This window comes from Ambystoma mexicanum, chromosome 12 (genome assembly GCF_040938575.1).
Source record: "Ambystoma mexicanum isolate Mex_15411 chromosome 12, UKY_AmexF1_1, whole genome shotgun sequence".
NCBI lineage: Eukaryota > Metazoa > Chordata > Amphibia > Caudata > Ambystomatidae > Ambystoma > Ambystoma mexicanum.
Window position 1 is genome coordinate 671,519,998 of NC_090936.1, and position 18,397 is coordinate 671,538,394.

Sequence of the window (18,397 nt, forward strand, 5' to 3'; positions counted from 1 at the left end):
AATCCATTGCTCCATGGAAAAATGTAAAAAAGAAAATGCCGACAAATCCACACTCCAACTATTTACAAGGATGAAATTCTGGGTCCATGAGCCCAACTGTCCAAATGAAACCTACAAAAATACACTAACCAATGAAGAACTATATACAAAAATGTGGGGTATTCTCCAAGCGCCCCAACAAAAATGAAAACCAAAATGAAACCTAAAACTAACTATTTACAATGGCAGCGGGCTAGTCCGACGGCTCACTTTTTGATGTCCCGGGCCAGGGCATCATCGAACTCCCGCTCAATGTCCTGGAGGCGGTCCTCTTCCATGGCCCGAGGGTTCGCAGGGACGATGAAATGTTGACCTCCAACTACCTGCGAATTGCCTCGAGGCACTCGGCCCGCCTCAGTGCCCTCCGCATGGAGTGCACTGAGGCAGGCTTGGCGGTTACGGATGCAGGGTCACACTCCACAACATCTGATCCTGGGCCAGCAGATCAGAGGGGGAATGCAGTCCTGCAGCCTCAGGCAGTGCCAGCACAGCAAGGTGCAGATCGCCTTGCACCAAACAGGTGTGGTGCCCACCGACGCGGTGGCCGAGCGCCACCAGGCAATACTGTATGGGAAACCTCCATGTACGGTATGGCAACCCAACAGGCAGCATCAGTTGAAATGATGGCTCAGGCAATGGAGAGGGTGGCCACTTCCATCATCCCCTCTGAAAGGCAGATGGAGCAACAACAACAGGCAACAGACTCCATTGGCCAATCACACAGGTGTCATGATGCCTACCCCCGCAGCACCAGGCCAGGCCCAGCACCCCCGGGAGCAGGCATCACGCCCCCGGGTAAAAGCCCAGCGGCCCTTTATAGGGGCTCTTTGGACTCTGTCCTGGCGCCGTTGGCGCCAGGCTCATGTTGGACATCAGTCCTGGCGCCATAGGCGCCAGGCTCATAAGGGGAAGTGTTTGGTGCACTTACCTGAAGCAGACCATGCTGCACACTCACCTGATGCAGACCATGCTGCATGAAGAACCAAGCCAAATGAGGCTTAGGAGGGACTATTTTTCTGAAGGAACTATTTTGTTACTTGGGTGGGGCTGTGGAAGAATACTCACCTGGAACTTCTTCCAAAGCAATTTAAGCCACGCCCGGACAGCCACACATGCTTCGCGTTGTTCTGCGCCCCAGCAGCTGAACGCTCACCGTCTCTGCTCCTGCACCTGGACTCCAGCCACGCCCGCCTCGAACCTGGAACACCTGTAAGAGAATAAGAGAAGAGAAAGGTGAAAACCAAGAACTTATTCAACCTTCTTACCTGCATCCGGAATCTTCACACCAGCATTCCTGAAGGAAGACTTCCATTTAAAAGCACCCCGTTGCTCGCTGCAGCGCCACGCTTCACTCACCTGTTCCTGAGACGCCGCCCGGCTCCATCGCGGCTCTCAGCACCGGTCGCTATATCTCTGCACCTAGGGGAGAGAAGAAGAGACAAAAGGTGAGCAAGGGAACACAAGAGGAAAGCCAAATTTTCAGCCATATTACTTACCGGCTTTTCTTGGTGAACCATTCCACATCTCGGGTCGGCGCCGCATCTTTGGCAGGCATCGCACCCCGGCCCCTATGGGAAAAGGACAAAAGACATTACTGGGGAACTATAAAGACATTTAGAGGGGTCGCCCTCATCACTAACTCACCTGATTTACCACCGGCAATTTAACCCCTCAACGCATCGCCTTTGTTTGGCACCTGAAATAAAGGACAGAAAAAACAACATAAAAGGAGGATCTCACTGGAACTTTTGCATCTTCATACTTATGGCGTATCGCTCAGAAAAGTCAAGTGGATGTGCCAGTGCCATTCTTAAAACCAGTGAAGTAACTGGACGAACGCGCGCCCCTGCACCAGAAGCAGGATGGAGAGTTCATCCTTCCAAACCATAAGGTGAGCTTAAACCGGGGGATTTGGAGGAAGTCAGAGAAGAACGAAGGGGGAAAGGGGGGAGCAAGCACACTATTCAGCAGACAGTTAATCCCCTTTCTCATCTGCAGAAGGATATTCCTATGGGCCAGACAAGCAAGATTTGGGGGTCCTGTTCAATCGGTGGTCCGAATTCTGCACATCACGCTTGAAGAGGCCACAGCAACCCAGACCAGCGCCTCCGTGGGAGCCAGGTGAGCGTTACAACAGGGAAGACATGCTGGCGTCCAACAGGGACCGACGGGTGGCACTGGAGACTCTGTGAAAAGCCATATCAATAGAGTCACAGGGCCACAGAGAAGCCCTGAAGGTAGAACTCCATAACGTAAGGGAGACTCTGCTTGAACTTGAGGCTTCCTGAAATTTTAGGGCAGAAAAGCAGCTGGAGCAGCTCACATGTTCGCTCTCAGCTGAGCTGCAGGCAACCCGTGAGGAGATCCGGGAATCACGCGAGGCCATGCATGCAGGCAACCCGTGAAGTGCTACATGGGGATCTCCACACTATCATCCTCCAGAATCAGACCTTCCAGACCTGTATGCTTGCTGCCATGGAGGACCATACCAGGGCTTTGCGTGGGCTGCCTCCCATAGCACCACCACCTCCTGATGCAGCAGCAGAGGGTGAAGAGACCGATAGCAGTTCTCCCACAATGGCAGGCCATGGGCCCATGGAGGTATTTTTTTTCCCCGCAACATCCACACAGGTGGGTGTTGGTGTGAACCATGTCCTCGACCCTCCTGGGTGGACTCCCCCCCCCCACATGGGCTTTTCTGATTTTTGATAATTTTTTAAAACATTTTTTACAGTGTGTTGCCTTGTGTGGCTCCCGTGGGCATCCACTGTGTATTCTGGCTGGACACATGCAGGCTTGTCCTGAGTTTGGGTTAGATGCTTGGGTTCGCGACACACACCCCTCCTGCTTCCCATTTCCATGGCCTTGCAAAGGGTGTGACCAAGTGACAGTGATTTACACAGTGACTGACATTGGGCTCTAATGAGCTGTGTGGGAAGTCTGTAGTCAATACTGTGTGGACATCCATTGTGGGTATTGTTGTATTGAACACTGCATGGTGTATTGATATGTGCTTGTGCATCCATGTCTTCCTCAAAATTTGCAGGTACCTTCATGTCTTCACAAGGCTGTCTCCTTTGCAGATGTTGTTCATGCTGTAAGCAGTACACTGACATTTGCGTGGCAGCAACACTCTGCAGTTGGAAGGGGTCGATGTGATGACTTATTCAGGTTGTAAGACTACCACTACTTTGACTTTGTACTGTCATGTTTTTGCAATGTTTCATGCTGTGTTGCTGTATTGTGTTGGTGGTAAGTATTTGGTCATGTGTGCTGTTTGTTATTGATTACTGGGAGCATATTGTCTGTGGGCTGTTTCCATTTGGGACAGTGCACTTTGTGACACTTGTGTCAGGTCTTGTGCATTGCTTTGTTTGCTTTCACATTGCATGGCATGCCATGGTGTGTTGGGTGGCGGAGATGGGGAGTGGTTGGGTGACATGGCGATATTTTCATGTTTTATTTTTCTAGGGGGTAGTCATTCATGCAGAATGAATGTATGTCTTTTAATGACACAGCATTGGTCGTCTTTCGGTAGGTAGGGATGTACACAATGTATCACTTCCAGGTGACCAATCTCAGGCTGGTATGGTTCTGACAGTTGACTGTCCCTTATGTCATCATCATTGTTTCTCAGCGGTTATATGCCAGGGCTGTGTGCACTCCACAGGGGTGTGATTTTAGGTGAAGTAATTAGCCACCATCTGCGTACGGGCTGCCTCACCACGTGCCCTTTCCCCTCCCATGCGCAGCGGCCGTGCATGTGGTTGGGGATGTGGGGGCACCACCATGTCCACAGCCAGGCCCCGGCGTGTTGCAACGTTGTGCAGGACACATGCTGCCACTATGATCCTGCACACTACTGGGGGAGCGTGTAGCAGCTGCCCACCAGAACGGTCAAGGGAGCGAAAGCGTGACTTGAGCACTCCGAATGTGCGCTCCACTATGCCCCGGGTTGCAATATGGGCTGTGTTGTATCTTACCTCGGGTGGTGTGGTGGGGTTCCGAATTGGCATCAACATGTGGGTGCTCAGAGGGTAGGCATTGTCCCCTGGGGAGGTGATGATGGGTATCATTAGTGGGCTTGTGACATTACTCAGTATCTGACATGCATGCATGTGCAGTGGCATTTATACTCACCAAGCAGCCATGTATCTCCATGCTGCCCAGCTTCTAGGTCCCGGTTTAGGGTTGACATTCTGTATATGAAACTGTCATGGGTGGACCCTGGATAGTTGGCATATACTGAGGTGATGATTCCCTTGGCATCACATACTACCTGCACGTTGATGGAATGCCAGTGCTTGAGGGTTCTATAGATGTGCTCTGATGCCCTGGGAGGACGTAGAGCCACATGGGTGCAATCAAGGGCACCTAGCACTTTGGGGAAGTGTGCCACCCCGTAAAAATCCTGGACAACAGCCTGCTTTTCTGCAGGTGTTCTGGGCAGGTATATGTGCCTGCGGACTGATGGCCGTGCAGTCATGATGGCCAAGACCTGGTACAGGCAGCGTGACTGCGTGGCCTGTGACACCCCCTCCACTATGGCACTTGTCCGCTGAAATGACACAGTAGCCAAGAAGTGCAGTACATTAAGCACCTTTTCCAAGGGGCTCAGTGCTTGGGAGCACAGGGTGGGTGATGTGAGGTCATCCTCTCACTCACTCACCAGGTCGAGTATTATGTGAGGTGGAAACCTGTACCTCCCATACACCTGGTCATGAGGCATCCAAAAAAGGCTGGTCCTGGGTGTACAAATTCTGGCCCCGACTATCCTCCTCCTCCTCCTGCGGTATCCCACTGCTGCGAGGAACGGTATATTCATCGTAGCGTCAGAGCTTGTTTGTTGTTTGCGTGCACTTTTATGCTGTGTGGGTCCGCCTACGCCTGCTTCCTGCTGGCGTACGTGTTTACGGATTAGCGCGTCTCTTCTGACGCACGCGTTAGCCCTGTTCGATTCCATGAATACATGTTGTAGGCGCGCGTGTGGGCGTTCCGCGCATTTGCCTCCTGCACTTCCCCCATAACGCCCCATGTTCACGCGTTGTTCCCCGTTCCGCGCGTTACGCCCCGTGTTCCGCCTACTTTTGTTGTGTGCGCCGTGCTATGTGCGCTTTTGCGGTGCGCATAGCGCACACTGTTTGGTGAAGTGTGCGCCCGCGTGCGCCAACCAGGATTTTCAGCGCACATCTGTGCACGGGTTTTGCTGCGATTTTCGCACTTGCTCTGCGATTCGCAAGCTTTCGCGGAAATTTTCAGCACACATTAATTCCACGAATCGGCCTGAAAATCATTTAATTCATAACTAAAATTCTATATCATCGTATTCAATTTCATAATTTACTTGATAAACACATTACTTTAAAACCATAAATGAATATACACAATATATTACTCCTTCAGAACACTACATTAATCAAAATTTCAAATAGATAATACATCATTAAGTGCATGTGTTTTATGTTTTCAACCCTAGGTCAAATGTGATGAGCTGTGGCAGTTAAAATAGGCGATTGTCCTGAATATAAAAAGGGACACTTGTTCAAATTAAATATTATTTAAGCTAACATATTTAAAATATGCTGCCTTGTAAAATGTCAATACATTACTACATTTAGTTAATACATGGCGAGCTGTTTCTATTTCTATATTACAAAGCTAGCAGGTTCTTGTATAATAGGAGATGTATTTTTGTCGGGAGCATATTGAACCTTAGATGTATAAGAAATCTATACACACATTGGTCATAACTCTGAATAATGTATTTAAAAGGGACCAAATGAGGGAAGGTTTGTCTTACATATTCCTGATATTTGCCGTTAGTAGTTAATGTTTTTAACATGATACCAAATCATTGCTTTTTTTTATTTGCTTTCTAACAAACCCATAATTAAAAGGTGATACAAACACCAATCAATATCTTTATAAACATTCTTACAGGGTAAAATGAACTCCTTACCCACAATCATATGCTCGTTCCCTTTATTACTAAGATTAGAGAAAATACTCAATATGGATAATTGACTGGCATTCTCCATTTTAATTTTACATAACAAGTCACTTCTTTCTTATGCAAAAAGTAAATGGAGTATGCTAATCAATTATCCATATCGAGTCTTTTCTGCAATCATATTTATGAAGGGAAAGATAATGTGTGAAAGAGCTGTAGAATGGGTTTTTATGTAGTAACTTTGAGAGTGTTTTGCTGGGGTGTGGGAGCAGTCATATTTGAACCACATGTGCTTTCTATGCGTGCTTAAAGTTTTTCTGGGTAATCTTTTAGCTTCACTCATTCATTTCTGTGTGTGTGTTTGTGTGTGGATTAGGGAGGTAAATGTTCTTGAAAAGGAGCCAGTGCTGGGGGGGTGGTGTGGGGCTCTCTTGTGCTCTGGCTTTGAAAGAGGTGAAGGTGGGTGATGTGGGGCGAGTGGTCGAAAGGTTGGCTTGTCATGGACCTGCAGCAGCAATACAGCTTTCTGCGTGGCAGGTAAATTCAGTTAGACATCTCATTAGAGGTGGACAAGGGCATGGAGATGTCATATAAAGGGGTGCAGTTGCAAGTGGTACATGGCAAACCCATTTTTTTTTATTTGAGTATGCTGATCTGTGCAGAGCAGAAGCCTTTTTCACAATGTCCAATTCTGTGAAAGTATCATGGCCACTTTCAGCATGAAGTTCGGGGGCAGGCAAGCTGAACAAGACCACGTTTGTTGAACTCTTACGGGCATTCATCCAGCTCACCGTCCTCAAGGCACTCTAGCAAGAATGTGACACTGCCACCTTCATCAAAGAGATGACGAAATCTAGACAGATACTCTGATCTGAGGGCACTTCCGGCACTTCCTGGGAAAGAGCGGTACCCGAGTTACTTTGCCCAATGGCTGGGAAGCATGCCGCCAGAGAGGTATACACATCCAAGGCCTGGGCCTAGTTCTTGGGCATGTAGTTACGGCTGAAAGGCGTCCTCTACCAGCCAGAAAAGGTGCAAGAAATGCTGAGTCCTATTACTGTCACTGGAACTTTAATAAAAATGTGCAACATCTTCACCGGAATTCCTCCATCTGTGCCGTAGTGGAGGAGCCGTTGGGGATTAGTACTTCACAATCGTAGGTGGCGACTCTTCAGAGTTGTAAGTAGACTTGTTGCATCTGCATTTGGAGGACAACTCATTTGGTGAACAGATCACCTGTGCTATTTTTTCTTGTTATCTTTTCTTCAGCTTCCTTACACTGCCAGTTTCTGGGACTTTTCAGAGGACTAACACCTGCCCTTAAAGGCGAAGGATCTGAGGAGCTGTAGATTTGGTAGGTGTTTTCCCATTCTTGTGAAGATTGGTGAAGACCTGTGCAACTCATTAGATAACCACCTTTGTGTGCATCAACAAGCAGATGGCACATTTCTCAAACCGAAGCACCCAAAATGCCTGTGTCGCTCTAATGCAAGTATGGGCTTCCCTCAGTTTACAAGATTTTAATCTAGGGCCTTCTGTGGCGCCATGGATGTAGGGCAAACGTGCTAGAAGCAGTTGTGCTCTAAAACAGCGTCCAAGCACATAGAACAAGGTAACTTATGTCTTGGGACACAGTATCCATACATACTACTCATGGTGTCACATGCAGAGAGAAATAATGTAATAAGCCAGACTTGTACCCGAGATATTTTTAAGATAACGAAACTGTGGGAGGAAGGAATCCATTACAAGTCAGCACTGGTTCAGTTAGGTGATCTGTGGGAGCCAGCAGGAAAGGGGAATGGTGACCTTAGCAGAGGCTGAGAGAGAGATTTCTAAATAGTTTCTTCAATTTGAGAAATCCAATGGGTTGCCAAAGGCCTGTGAAGATCTTCCATTGAATCTGAGAAAGTCAGGAGTTGAGAACACCTCGCTGCAGGAGGTCTAGCGGTGATAACGTGCCTCTACAAATGGGACCGTTATACAAAAGAAGTCAGACGCAAATGTGGCTCTATGGGTGATTTGTGATACAGAAAGCAGCTCCATGTTCCCTTGGTTTCATATAACTTCATTAATTTCTTGATGTTCCAGTGCAAAATGATAGGCTATGCATAAACAAGAGGCAAAATGATAAAAGGCAGCTATTTCCTTAGCCTGCAGAAGACTCCTGGTCCCCTTTGCCTGCACTACCATCCAGTCAACCACAGCCTCTGAAATGTGCTTCAAAATGCTCTGACCACATCCGACCACAAAATGCTCCAAAACCCATTGAACTAGACTGAGTTGGCTGGTTTACGTAGGATGTTTCTCCAATTCCCCTGGGTGGGACATGGGGTTGAGGATTTTCACTTGCGTCTGTAATTGTTGGTGGGTCTCAGCTCCATGAGGGTGAGAGATGCAGTGAGGGCTGGACTAAGCCTGCGTGATCCCTAGTGGCAGTTCTGGAATTTATGTGTACACAGGAAGAGCTGCCTATGCCAGGTGGATGCTTACAGTTAAGAGTGTGGGCAGGTAAACTTACAATGGCAGCAGGAAGGCTGTTCTTATTGCCTATTCCATATCCTCCGTACAAGCCCTGGGGGTTCAAACCCTCATGTCTGCGATTTAGCTTGCAGATCTGCGGATGTTGATTATAAGTCCATAGATCCAGACAGGTCTGCAAACCTCACAGGATCTGCTAAAAGCATACTTGCGTTCCACAGAACCCACAGGAAAACTGTCAAGACCTCCACAGGGGTCCACAATGTTGGTAAGGGGGCTTGGACGTCCCTATTGGAGAAGAGTGTGCCCATGCTGCTTACCATGGGAATAGCCTCCTGCCCATCAATGCAGACCAAGGGAGAATGACTAGGAAATCCTCCCATACAGCCACACTGGATAGTGGTTCACCAAGGGAGATGGGTACTTCAACAAGCTGTGTGATGCTGGGCCTGGGCTTTGCGTGAGGTGGATCCCCCTGGCTGCCCCACCAAAATAAAATAGTCTTGCAACAGGATTTCAATAATAATTGGGTCTTGGAAAAAAAAATGAGAGCATGTAGAGACTGTCTTAAATCACAGGCAGTAGTAGCTTGTGCACGGGATGGACGCTGGACAGCCAGGGAGTATTCCACTCTTACATAATAGTTTACTACCACGTGGGCAAGCACAGAGAATCCAAAATGGTGGAGCGGGGCTATGGCAGCTTGGCACACAGAGGTAAAGGGGGCAATTCTAGGTACTGCAAAGGAGTGTGTACTGCCATAAGGTACAGCTAAGTATCCACGCCTGTCGTTTGTGAAAACCATCCCAGGGGGCAGGGGAAAAGCTGTATATAAACAAGAGGGTTGCACACAGGATTGGGTGTTTGGTGAAAGTACAAGAGTGGTTTAGGGGCAGTTGGCAGATAGACTTTAAGCAAGAGAGGAAAGGAGGAGGCGAGCAGGAACATCATAGTGGAGAGGAACTAGAGAGTGGAGGAGAGAAGATGGCTAAGAAGTTCAGAAGAACATCATGTAGTGGAGGAAAGAAATAGATTTGGGGAAAGGAGGCACGTAAGAGAAGAGACAGAACGGATAAGCATCAGATATCTAAGGAAAGCGCAGTGGGGTGAGAAGAGGAAATGCAGCCCAAAAGAGATTGGAAGAGAGAAGGAGGGTGAGAGGAAGAAGAGGGGAGGAAAAGAGGAACATCTGATACTAGAGAAAAAGAAAGCGTGCATTGTGAGCTGAGGAGAGGAGAAACAAACATAGCAAGGAAAATGGAGGGATCAGAGACAAACACAATAGTTATCTGGTGAGCATGGTGTGGGTGGAGGACCACCCTTGTGACGGCGCAACAATAAGGTGCAGGGGAAGCCAGCAGCTAGAGAGTCCAAGAAAGTAGGAACCTCAAGAGAGAACACTTGCTCAAAGACTGAGTGATGGGTGCAGCCAGAGATGACCAAGGATGGGTAGAAATGAGATTGTTTATGTTAGAAGACAAGTTGTTTTTGGCCACTCTATTTGTTTCTACAGCTGACCTGACCCATCAGTTACAGAGAAGCAGCATTATCCTAATTTAAGAAAATGGTTGTTTGCTCCCAGTTTTGTTCACCGCAGGCCATCACATAACATGCCTCCCAGAAACAGACAACACAAGGAAGTGAGAAAGGGGATTGAAGTGTGGGTTAGCATTAAGGAGGGAATGTGCTTCTGGATGTTACACAAGATTTTGGGATCAAGTTATTTCCCTGAGAAATCCTTTAAAAAATTAGTGAAGAAAGACAATTTGGTTTAGCTGGTGCTGGCGGGAGCTGCGGTTTAGACATGTTGGATTATAAACTGGGTACAGGGCTCAGGGTTCAGCAAAGGCTATTCAGAATGAGTTCAAAATAGAAGATGCTCCATACATTACTGCAAGGAAGGTCGCAACTAAATTTTAGAGATCAATGGGGGAAACTTTTTTGTCATGTCCTAGTTGCTGGAGTAGACAGATGCCAATTTTAATCCAACTAAGCAAAAATAGTGATTTACTCACTTGCAGGAGTGGTTGTGCAAAAGCAAGCATGTTCTAATAATAAGAGATTGATTCTTTCATTCTTAGTTCACAGCATAGCGAACTCAACAGCACCCTCATGCGAGACAAAACCTCAATGGCTGAACTCAGTTCACATATAAATCCAAAATTTGCTTTTAAAACCGATGATGCGTGGGGGAATTCAGAACAATGACCTGTGACAACAATAGCTAGTGGTTTAATCTGGGTACATTGGATTCATCCCTCATCGATTACTGCTTTGTGTCCATAAACCAGGGAGATTTTATCCAGGATTGCAATGTTATCTCACAAATGTTCGTCATTGAGTTTATCTTTAAGCACAAAGGTATTTCCTTGGCACAACAATATACAAGAAGAGTGTCTTACTTTTAACCGGCCCAAACTGTCCTGGAAAAATGATGGTCATTCAGAAATGACTAGTTAAGCCAAAACTATGGGGCTGGAAGAATGCCTGTGGCTTGCGCTAAAGCTTGTTGAGATTTGGGACAGGTTTGCTAATCTGGGTAATCTACTTAGTGCCATAGTTCAACCAAACTATATTAGGGACATGGGTAGATAAACTGTGCAGGCAGGCCAACTAGAGTTACATAACACACTAAAAGGTCTTAAGTCACAGAAGACATACAAAGGTTAAAAGGTCCCTCTATAAGCAGGTCTTGCTGGGAGGAAGAACACATTACAGGATGTACCCATGGGCTAAACTGGAAATGGCTGCATGAGCTAAAAGCTAAAGCTGAAAAGGAGAGTCCAGGAAATGTTGGGAGCAAGTTACCTATGGCCCATTACATACGACATTGAAGATTTTAGAAACAAACCTTCCAAATGATGAATGGAAGAAATAATTTGGATATATTTATGCATGCACAAGGAGTCATTTGAGTTAGGACTTGGATTGCACATCCTTTTGCACTCAATAATATGGATATAATAAAGAGGCGGTTTCTACCATAAATGAGCTACATGTACATACACAATCTTACACGTCACAGAGAACTATAATTTCGAAGTTGAAGTAACAAAATGGAACCATTAGAACAATATCTTTTCGAAGGCACTGAAGAAGCTTGCATTTTGTGCATGCAAAAATATGCTGGCCATTTTTGTATTCATGCATTTAATGGAGCATTAGCATTGTAAGCAAACTATCAAGTAAATCCTTTGCGAGGACACATCTACCAATACCTGTACCATGCACAATATTTTCTGTTACATTATTTCAATTAAATAATTAAGGAATGAATGTGCACAATCATAAATGTGTTATATTTTGATACATGTGTAGTCTTAATTGGCTAGGAATTTATTTGGTTAAAATTGTTTGGCAGTTCTATTGAGGACAACATATCTTGACATATCTTTTCAAGGAGCTACATAGGTGCCGGGATACCAGTGTGGAACTACCTGAAAGTACAATAGAGTTTCAAATGTAGATATCTCCTGAATCTTCTTTGCTCCCTGCATTTCTTTTCTTGTCTTCGCCAACTGGAGTATTCACCTTATTCACACTTCGCTATGTCGTCAATGGTCCCTAGGCAACCCTAATCACTAAGTGACTAAAAGTGGCTAATGATCTATCACAACTAATGTGTTGGATAAAATGCAACAGTACTTTAGCTTGCTTCTTTTTAAGGAGCGCTGAAAGTCTTTCTCCCTGATGATCTGGGCTTCTCCTTCTGCATTCATTTATTAAAAATGTCTCTTGAACAAGGAAAACTAAGGGAAGAGAAGCTAATCCCTCAGTCTCTGAGCAGAGGTACTACTTCCCCGTTAAGAGGAGTGTCACTCCACAGCGCTGGCTCTGAGGCAATACTGACAACCACTGGTCACGCTGTGCTAAAGTTTCAGAGATGTAAAAGAATCAAGGGTCTAACAAAGCTGTACCCAGACCTCGAATGAAGGGTACACAGCCCTCTGGTGACAATGACCAGCGTCTCTAACACAGACTGTGCATGGTACCCATGTAGTCACAGCAACCTGAAGACGCTGCAGTTCAGAAGCACATCAAGCTTGCGTTTCCTGTGTTACTTCGGAACCTGTACCTCGTGGGCAGTAAGCACTAGTCAGAGCTCCCTGTGTCTTCTCAATCCTTTTTGAGCCTACTTTTTAAAGGGTAAATATTTACAGGACTATTCAGGGTAAGATATACTATTAAAAAGGCAGTGGAGCATGTTAGCCACATTCCAAGTTGCCAAGTTCAAGGATTCATTCTCTGATGACATGGTTTGCTGTGTCCATGCCATTCTGACAAGGCATGAATTTTGCATACATTTACAAGACTGCCTCCCCCTCGTAACCAAGAACTTCAACAGAATTAGTAGCTATGACATTAGTCCCTCATCCTAAACCTTTCAAGCCTCACAACCTCACTGTCTGCCTCTGTGACTTCTGAGCCCTGCAGACGCTGCTTCAGAGGACCAAGACATTGGCATCGTAAACTGAGGACACTTTGCAAAGATCCTCAACAATCTGACTGGATTTGCTGCTTGGGGCACAAGGGCATGTAGTAGTTATGCTTTCACATTAATGGAGTTCAAGGACTGTTCGGTATTAGCCATGAAGAGAATTAAATAGAGGCAATACAGTAGATATCAAAACAGTCCAAGCTGAAACCTGTTTTCAGGGTCTGTGTAGTATTTTACTTTTATCTTAACAGCCTTATATGCTTAAAATGACAGAACAATTATTCTAGTTATTCTCCTCAGGATCCTATTGGTATCTACCCAGTTTGCCTCCCTGTTTTTGTTAAAGTAACAAGAAATGTCACGTTTTTAACTAATATCTGCACCATGAAGTAAAACCAATTTGTAATTTCACAATACCACCAAAGTACTTATGATAGAGCGGTGTGTGGTACCCTGGTAATGTTGAACGCATGAGAGTAATGTGTTAGGTACAGCACCAAACAACATCACCATCCCTGTACACAAATGGGTGGGTGGCTCCACTAATCAAAGCCAGGGTGACCTAGCCACGTGCTCTGCTGTCATTTCTGGAAAATACCACCATTTTTAACAGGCTTTCGAGGTAATATGTGCGCAATGCTACAACCCAAAATGTACAATTTTCCATGTAATTCCAATTAACTACACATTACTCATTACTGCAAGCAGGAAGCAATTATATTTAGTGCCAATTCTTGTATTTGTAAAATGCATATTTATTTTATTCTTTAATTGAATGGGTAATTATGTGAAAGCTTGTTCAAACTACTCATCACAACTTTAACTACATCATCTTTTTGGTGTTATTAAATTTGCTTTCCTTCTTTCTTACAAATAAACACAGGCTATTGAAAGATGGCAGTTGATATCATTCAAATCTACACTGAAGAGGTAAAAGCGATCTGGAAGGGAGGTTGTTTTGGGCAAAGATGGACAGGGAATGAGCATGGGCCTTAACATGGTCACAAGCGTAGAAGAGGTGGGCACATAGACAAACCACATCTGCAGGATGCGTTAACGGCCCCCCATCCCTCCTCCTCACATCGCATCGCATCACTCTGGACTCTGAGACAGGTATGGTATCAAGAGAGAGACGGACTCAAAAAATAACAGTTTGAAAAACCTATTTGATAATGGTCCCCGGTTTGGTGTAATTAATACCTAACTGACCCTAACTCTAAAGGGATTGTTCACCCAACTGGTGTTTCTAAAGCCCGGCGATGTCTTCAAGTCCAAAACAAAAGTCTGTCTGTGTCTAAACCTATGCTTCCTATCACTCTTTCACAAAATGTGGCAGTGAGTCTTCCTAAAAGAAAATAGTGGTTCCAAAAAGAAATATAAACATAAGCTGGTTTTAGGTGGTTTTCCCACTGTTGTAGTTCTTCCAATGTCATAAAAATTAGTACAATAAAAAAGGGTTGTTTGTGAAAACTTCTCAACAGGTTTCTTGCAATATTTTGTCTCTGGTTCCTTGGGATTCCCTTCCCCAAAGTCTCAATTCTTTCAAGTTTCAAACAGAATACCACACAGTTCCTCATAGGCTTCTCAGGGTTCTCTTCCCCAAGCTTATGCCCCTTTGATGCAACACAAAATAGTTCCGCTTGTCGGGATGCACCCTTCGTTAATCACAGTTTTTTCAGGGGCAGTATCAGAGACTTTCGAGAACACCAGGCTTTTTTTACTCCCCCTTCGCACGACCACTCTGATGTATAACCCCTCTCCTTTTCTTCTACTTTCACAAGTCTCTTAACTGTTAGGGTTTCCTGGACCCCTTTTCATACTTTCTTCCCGCTTTACTGGGCAACTGTACGCACCTATTTCTTGCTCCTTTTCACTTTACTGTGCCTCTTGCATACTCTTTCCTCTTTATCGTGCTCACTTGCACCCTTTTCTAGCTTTTGGGCAGCTTGCACCCTTTCCTTGCTTTTGGGCCGATTGCCCCCTGTGTGTTTCTTTTGCTTTTCTTGTCTCCGCGCCTATAGCGCCTTTCACTTTTAAAGTTTGTTTCTTCTTTGAACTCTAGGTGTCTAGCGCATTCAATCTTGCTTCCTTTCCGTCTTTCCTTTTGCTCCACTTGCAATTCGCTTTCCTTTGTACTTTCTTTACTTTCATGCAGCTTGAAACAACATTTCAATTCCGCTCCAGAACCCACACACTACCAAGTTTCTCTCTTCCTTTCTCATGCAACTTACCGGTAATCACGGCACTGGCAAGCGGTCTTCCCCCGGTTGCTTGGGTTGAGGTCAGGGTCTCAGCACCTGCCCATCTGACACCTTTGGAACCAGCACACATACCAAGGGAACATGCAGTTCTTTAAATACAGCCAGCAGCTTGCAGTCAAGTACCTCGCACCGGTTCCTTGGAGACATGGCTCCCTAGCCACGCTGCACCCCTTCTGGCATCACAGGCCAGCGTCTCGGCACACTGTTCTTTCCACGTTTGCCTGGTCCTCCTCACAGCTTCCTTCTGCTGCTTGGCTCCTGTGCTCCACACTGCATCTCCAGCTTGCTCATTCACCTGTGCAGCACCACACCTTTTATAGTCCTGAGTGCAGTCAAGTGTGCACAGTTGGGGAAAAGTGCCGGACCTTGCCTAACTATTAGTGGGACTATTCAAAGATGTTAGAAGATAGGCTTCACTTTGTATTCCTATGTTGTTTCTATGGGTAATCCTCATTGGTCTTGATTGGCTCTTCTTCGTCCCAGTACTTATTGGAAATGGGGGGGGCACACAGGGGACAAGACCAATGAGGGTTCTTGCAGGGTGAAGTGCAATACAGTGGTTGAAATTGGGGAGCAGGAGAACAACCAGCTTGATTTTTATATAACCAGGATAATTCCTTTTTCTCAATATTATCCTTTTTTACTGGCGATTTGGAATGGTTTGACGGATATGGATAAGAAGTCCTTAGACTTGGTTTGGGGAAAGACCTGTTGATGTTACAGCCAAACAGATTTGGTTCACTCTGGTTTCTGTGCTTTCCCACCCTTGTCATTCTACTATGATTGGACTTCTCTTCCTTATTCAAGAGAGAGAGACTTGAATATCCTATGAACGCTTTGGGGATGTCTTCCTTACCCCCCGTCATCCTAATAGGATACTGCATCTCGCCTGAGGGACTCTCAGATTTGATACCCCAGACTCCCCCTCCCCAGGTGATCCTCCCTGGCTTGTCCACCTCTAGGGTTGGGATCCAAGAGCGATGGCCTTCGCTTGGCCACCTGAATATTGGAATCTTGGGGTTTACCTGGGAGAATACCCTCAGGTTGCTCAACTCACAACAAATGTTTTTGCTTACAGGTGCGGCTACGGCCACCCAATACCCACAACTATAAATGAAATGGCGCTTACCCTCCCCTAATACAAACTTTTGGACATGATTGATGCTTCGTATTGGTGTACTGCCTGGCCCCGCACACAGGTTTCGGGACTCCCACTAACTAAAATGTATAAATCCTTATCACATTCATTGATGTCAGACTGATTCTGTGATAGCTACTCAAACAGAATACAAAGACAGGCAGTGGATGCCTGGATAGGCAACAAGCAAAAGCGGTATTCCTGAAAACGACTCAAAGGTTGACAATGCGTAAAAATGGAGGCAGAACAAAAGCAAAGATAAGTTAGCAGGATTAAGACCACCTGAAGGCTATGTACATTTGGGCTTCTCATTTACACATACCTAGAAACAAGATGTGTAATTTGCTTTTCTGTAACTGCAACCTTTTGCATTATTTTCTCAAATTAGACGTACATGTACAAAGTACCATAGAATTGGGTAATACAGTATTACAGCACTAGATTCTCATAAAAATATTTACAGCCCAAATTCAGCACTTACAGGGAAGGATCGGCTCTAATATTTCGCAGAATGCAAGCCTTTTTGATCAACGACGATATGAATCATGCATTAGTGCAGCATTTGACAAAAAATGTACACAGTTATTCTTACCCTTCCAATATAAGTTCCTGAAGTTTTCCGACAATATCCCCAAGAAATTCAGGAATACATGTCAACTGGTTATAAGACAAATTGAGCTGCTTCAAAGATGGGCACACCATGGTACGATCAAATGGTAAAGAAGGGCCAATGTCATTTCGAGACATATCAAGGTAAACAATGCGATTCATCTCCAAAACATGGGAGGGAAACGATGAAAATCTGTTACTGTGCAGGTCTAGATACTGCAAGCATTTCAATGTCTAAAACAAATAAAGACATAATATTGAAATTACACAAAGTAATACAACATTGAATACTGATACTATAATCAAATATAGAATTATTATCTGTTACAGTACAAATAACTTTTCACATTTAGTTTTATATAATACATCCAACATTTAAAAATACAATAAAATAACAATTCAGTATAATCAGCGTTAAAACACAAATCAATCAACATGAAACGGTATAATGGCATCATAAGGGTAATATCAATAATCATCTCAATCATGATCCACCATTCTACCTTTATAGTCAATACCAATTCTACAAAGCTGGACTCTTAATCAGTTGTATTCTCCGACAGGGTATTGATTTTTTTGCCGCATCTTGAAGGGTGCCATATCCCTATGATTGTTTCTGGCCGAAAGAAAAATCTGCCAAAAGCAAGACGACCACATCCCAATATGATCGTGCACAAAGTCACTCAGATACACCATATAAACGGGACCTAAAATGTATTGTGTCCATTTATTTCCTCCAATAGGTTATTTGTACACAGGCAGCACCATCTATCCTTTGCGGGAATGCCAATTCTAGGGCCAGTTACGGCTTTCGAGGGCAGCTGGTTAAAGCACATCAGTAGTATGACTCTGCTGAGCGCTGGCTAGGGTGCCATCAACAAGTACTTTTGAGGGAACAAGTAGTCACATTGAGATGCCAAATAATCAGTATAGGGTTTTAAGGTGGCTAAATGTTTGTTTTTAACCCCCCCAATCCCACATTTTAAGCCTACCTTTAAACTCCCTACCAAGCGTTTCAAGGTCAACCTCCCATATGGGACTCAAACCTATTTCCTTGAATAATTTTTCATTTATTCTGGCAAATTCACAGAGAGTGTTTGCCCTCAGCTTTCATGAGGGGACTCATGATAGCAAGTAAATGAGGCAGAGGTGACTTTAGAGCTTTAATGTAGAGAAGGCCCCTCCATAGATTAAGGCGGCAAGCCAGAGATGTGAGGCCTAATTCTAATTTTAAGGCTTCAAAAGGCATGCACCGTGGGAGTCCCAGGAGCTGTATCCAGACTCCCCCTTCTATTATTATAACCACTGCTAACGCATAGCGCTTTGACCCCATAGCACTATATTTGAAACTGCCAAGAAGTGTTTACAAAAGTAAATGTGCAAAGAGATAAGTCATTCATAAACAAACAGCTAAGAGGTGTTAGTATTTTGGATATGTTTCATAAAGCAGAGCTCAATCTGAACACATTAAAAGCCATTTA

At 45.0% G+C, this 18,397-nt stretch overlaps 1 protein-coding gene across 1 annotated transcript in view; it reads right to left on the reverse strand.

The window, feature by feature from the left end:
- The window catches only part of LRRK2 (leucine rich repeat kinase 2), a 2,398,611-nt gene that overhangs the window by 1,406,757 nt on the left and 973,457 nt on the right, over positions 1–18,397 (reverse strand). Inside the window, exon 24 of the mRNA XM_069629211.1 lies at positions 16,900–17,150. Coding sequence (XP_069485312.1) covers positions 16,900–17,150 — 251 coding nt within the window. The remainder of the gene's footprint in view (positions 1–16,899; positions 17,151–18,397) is intronic.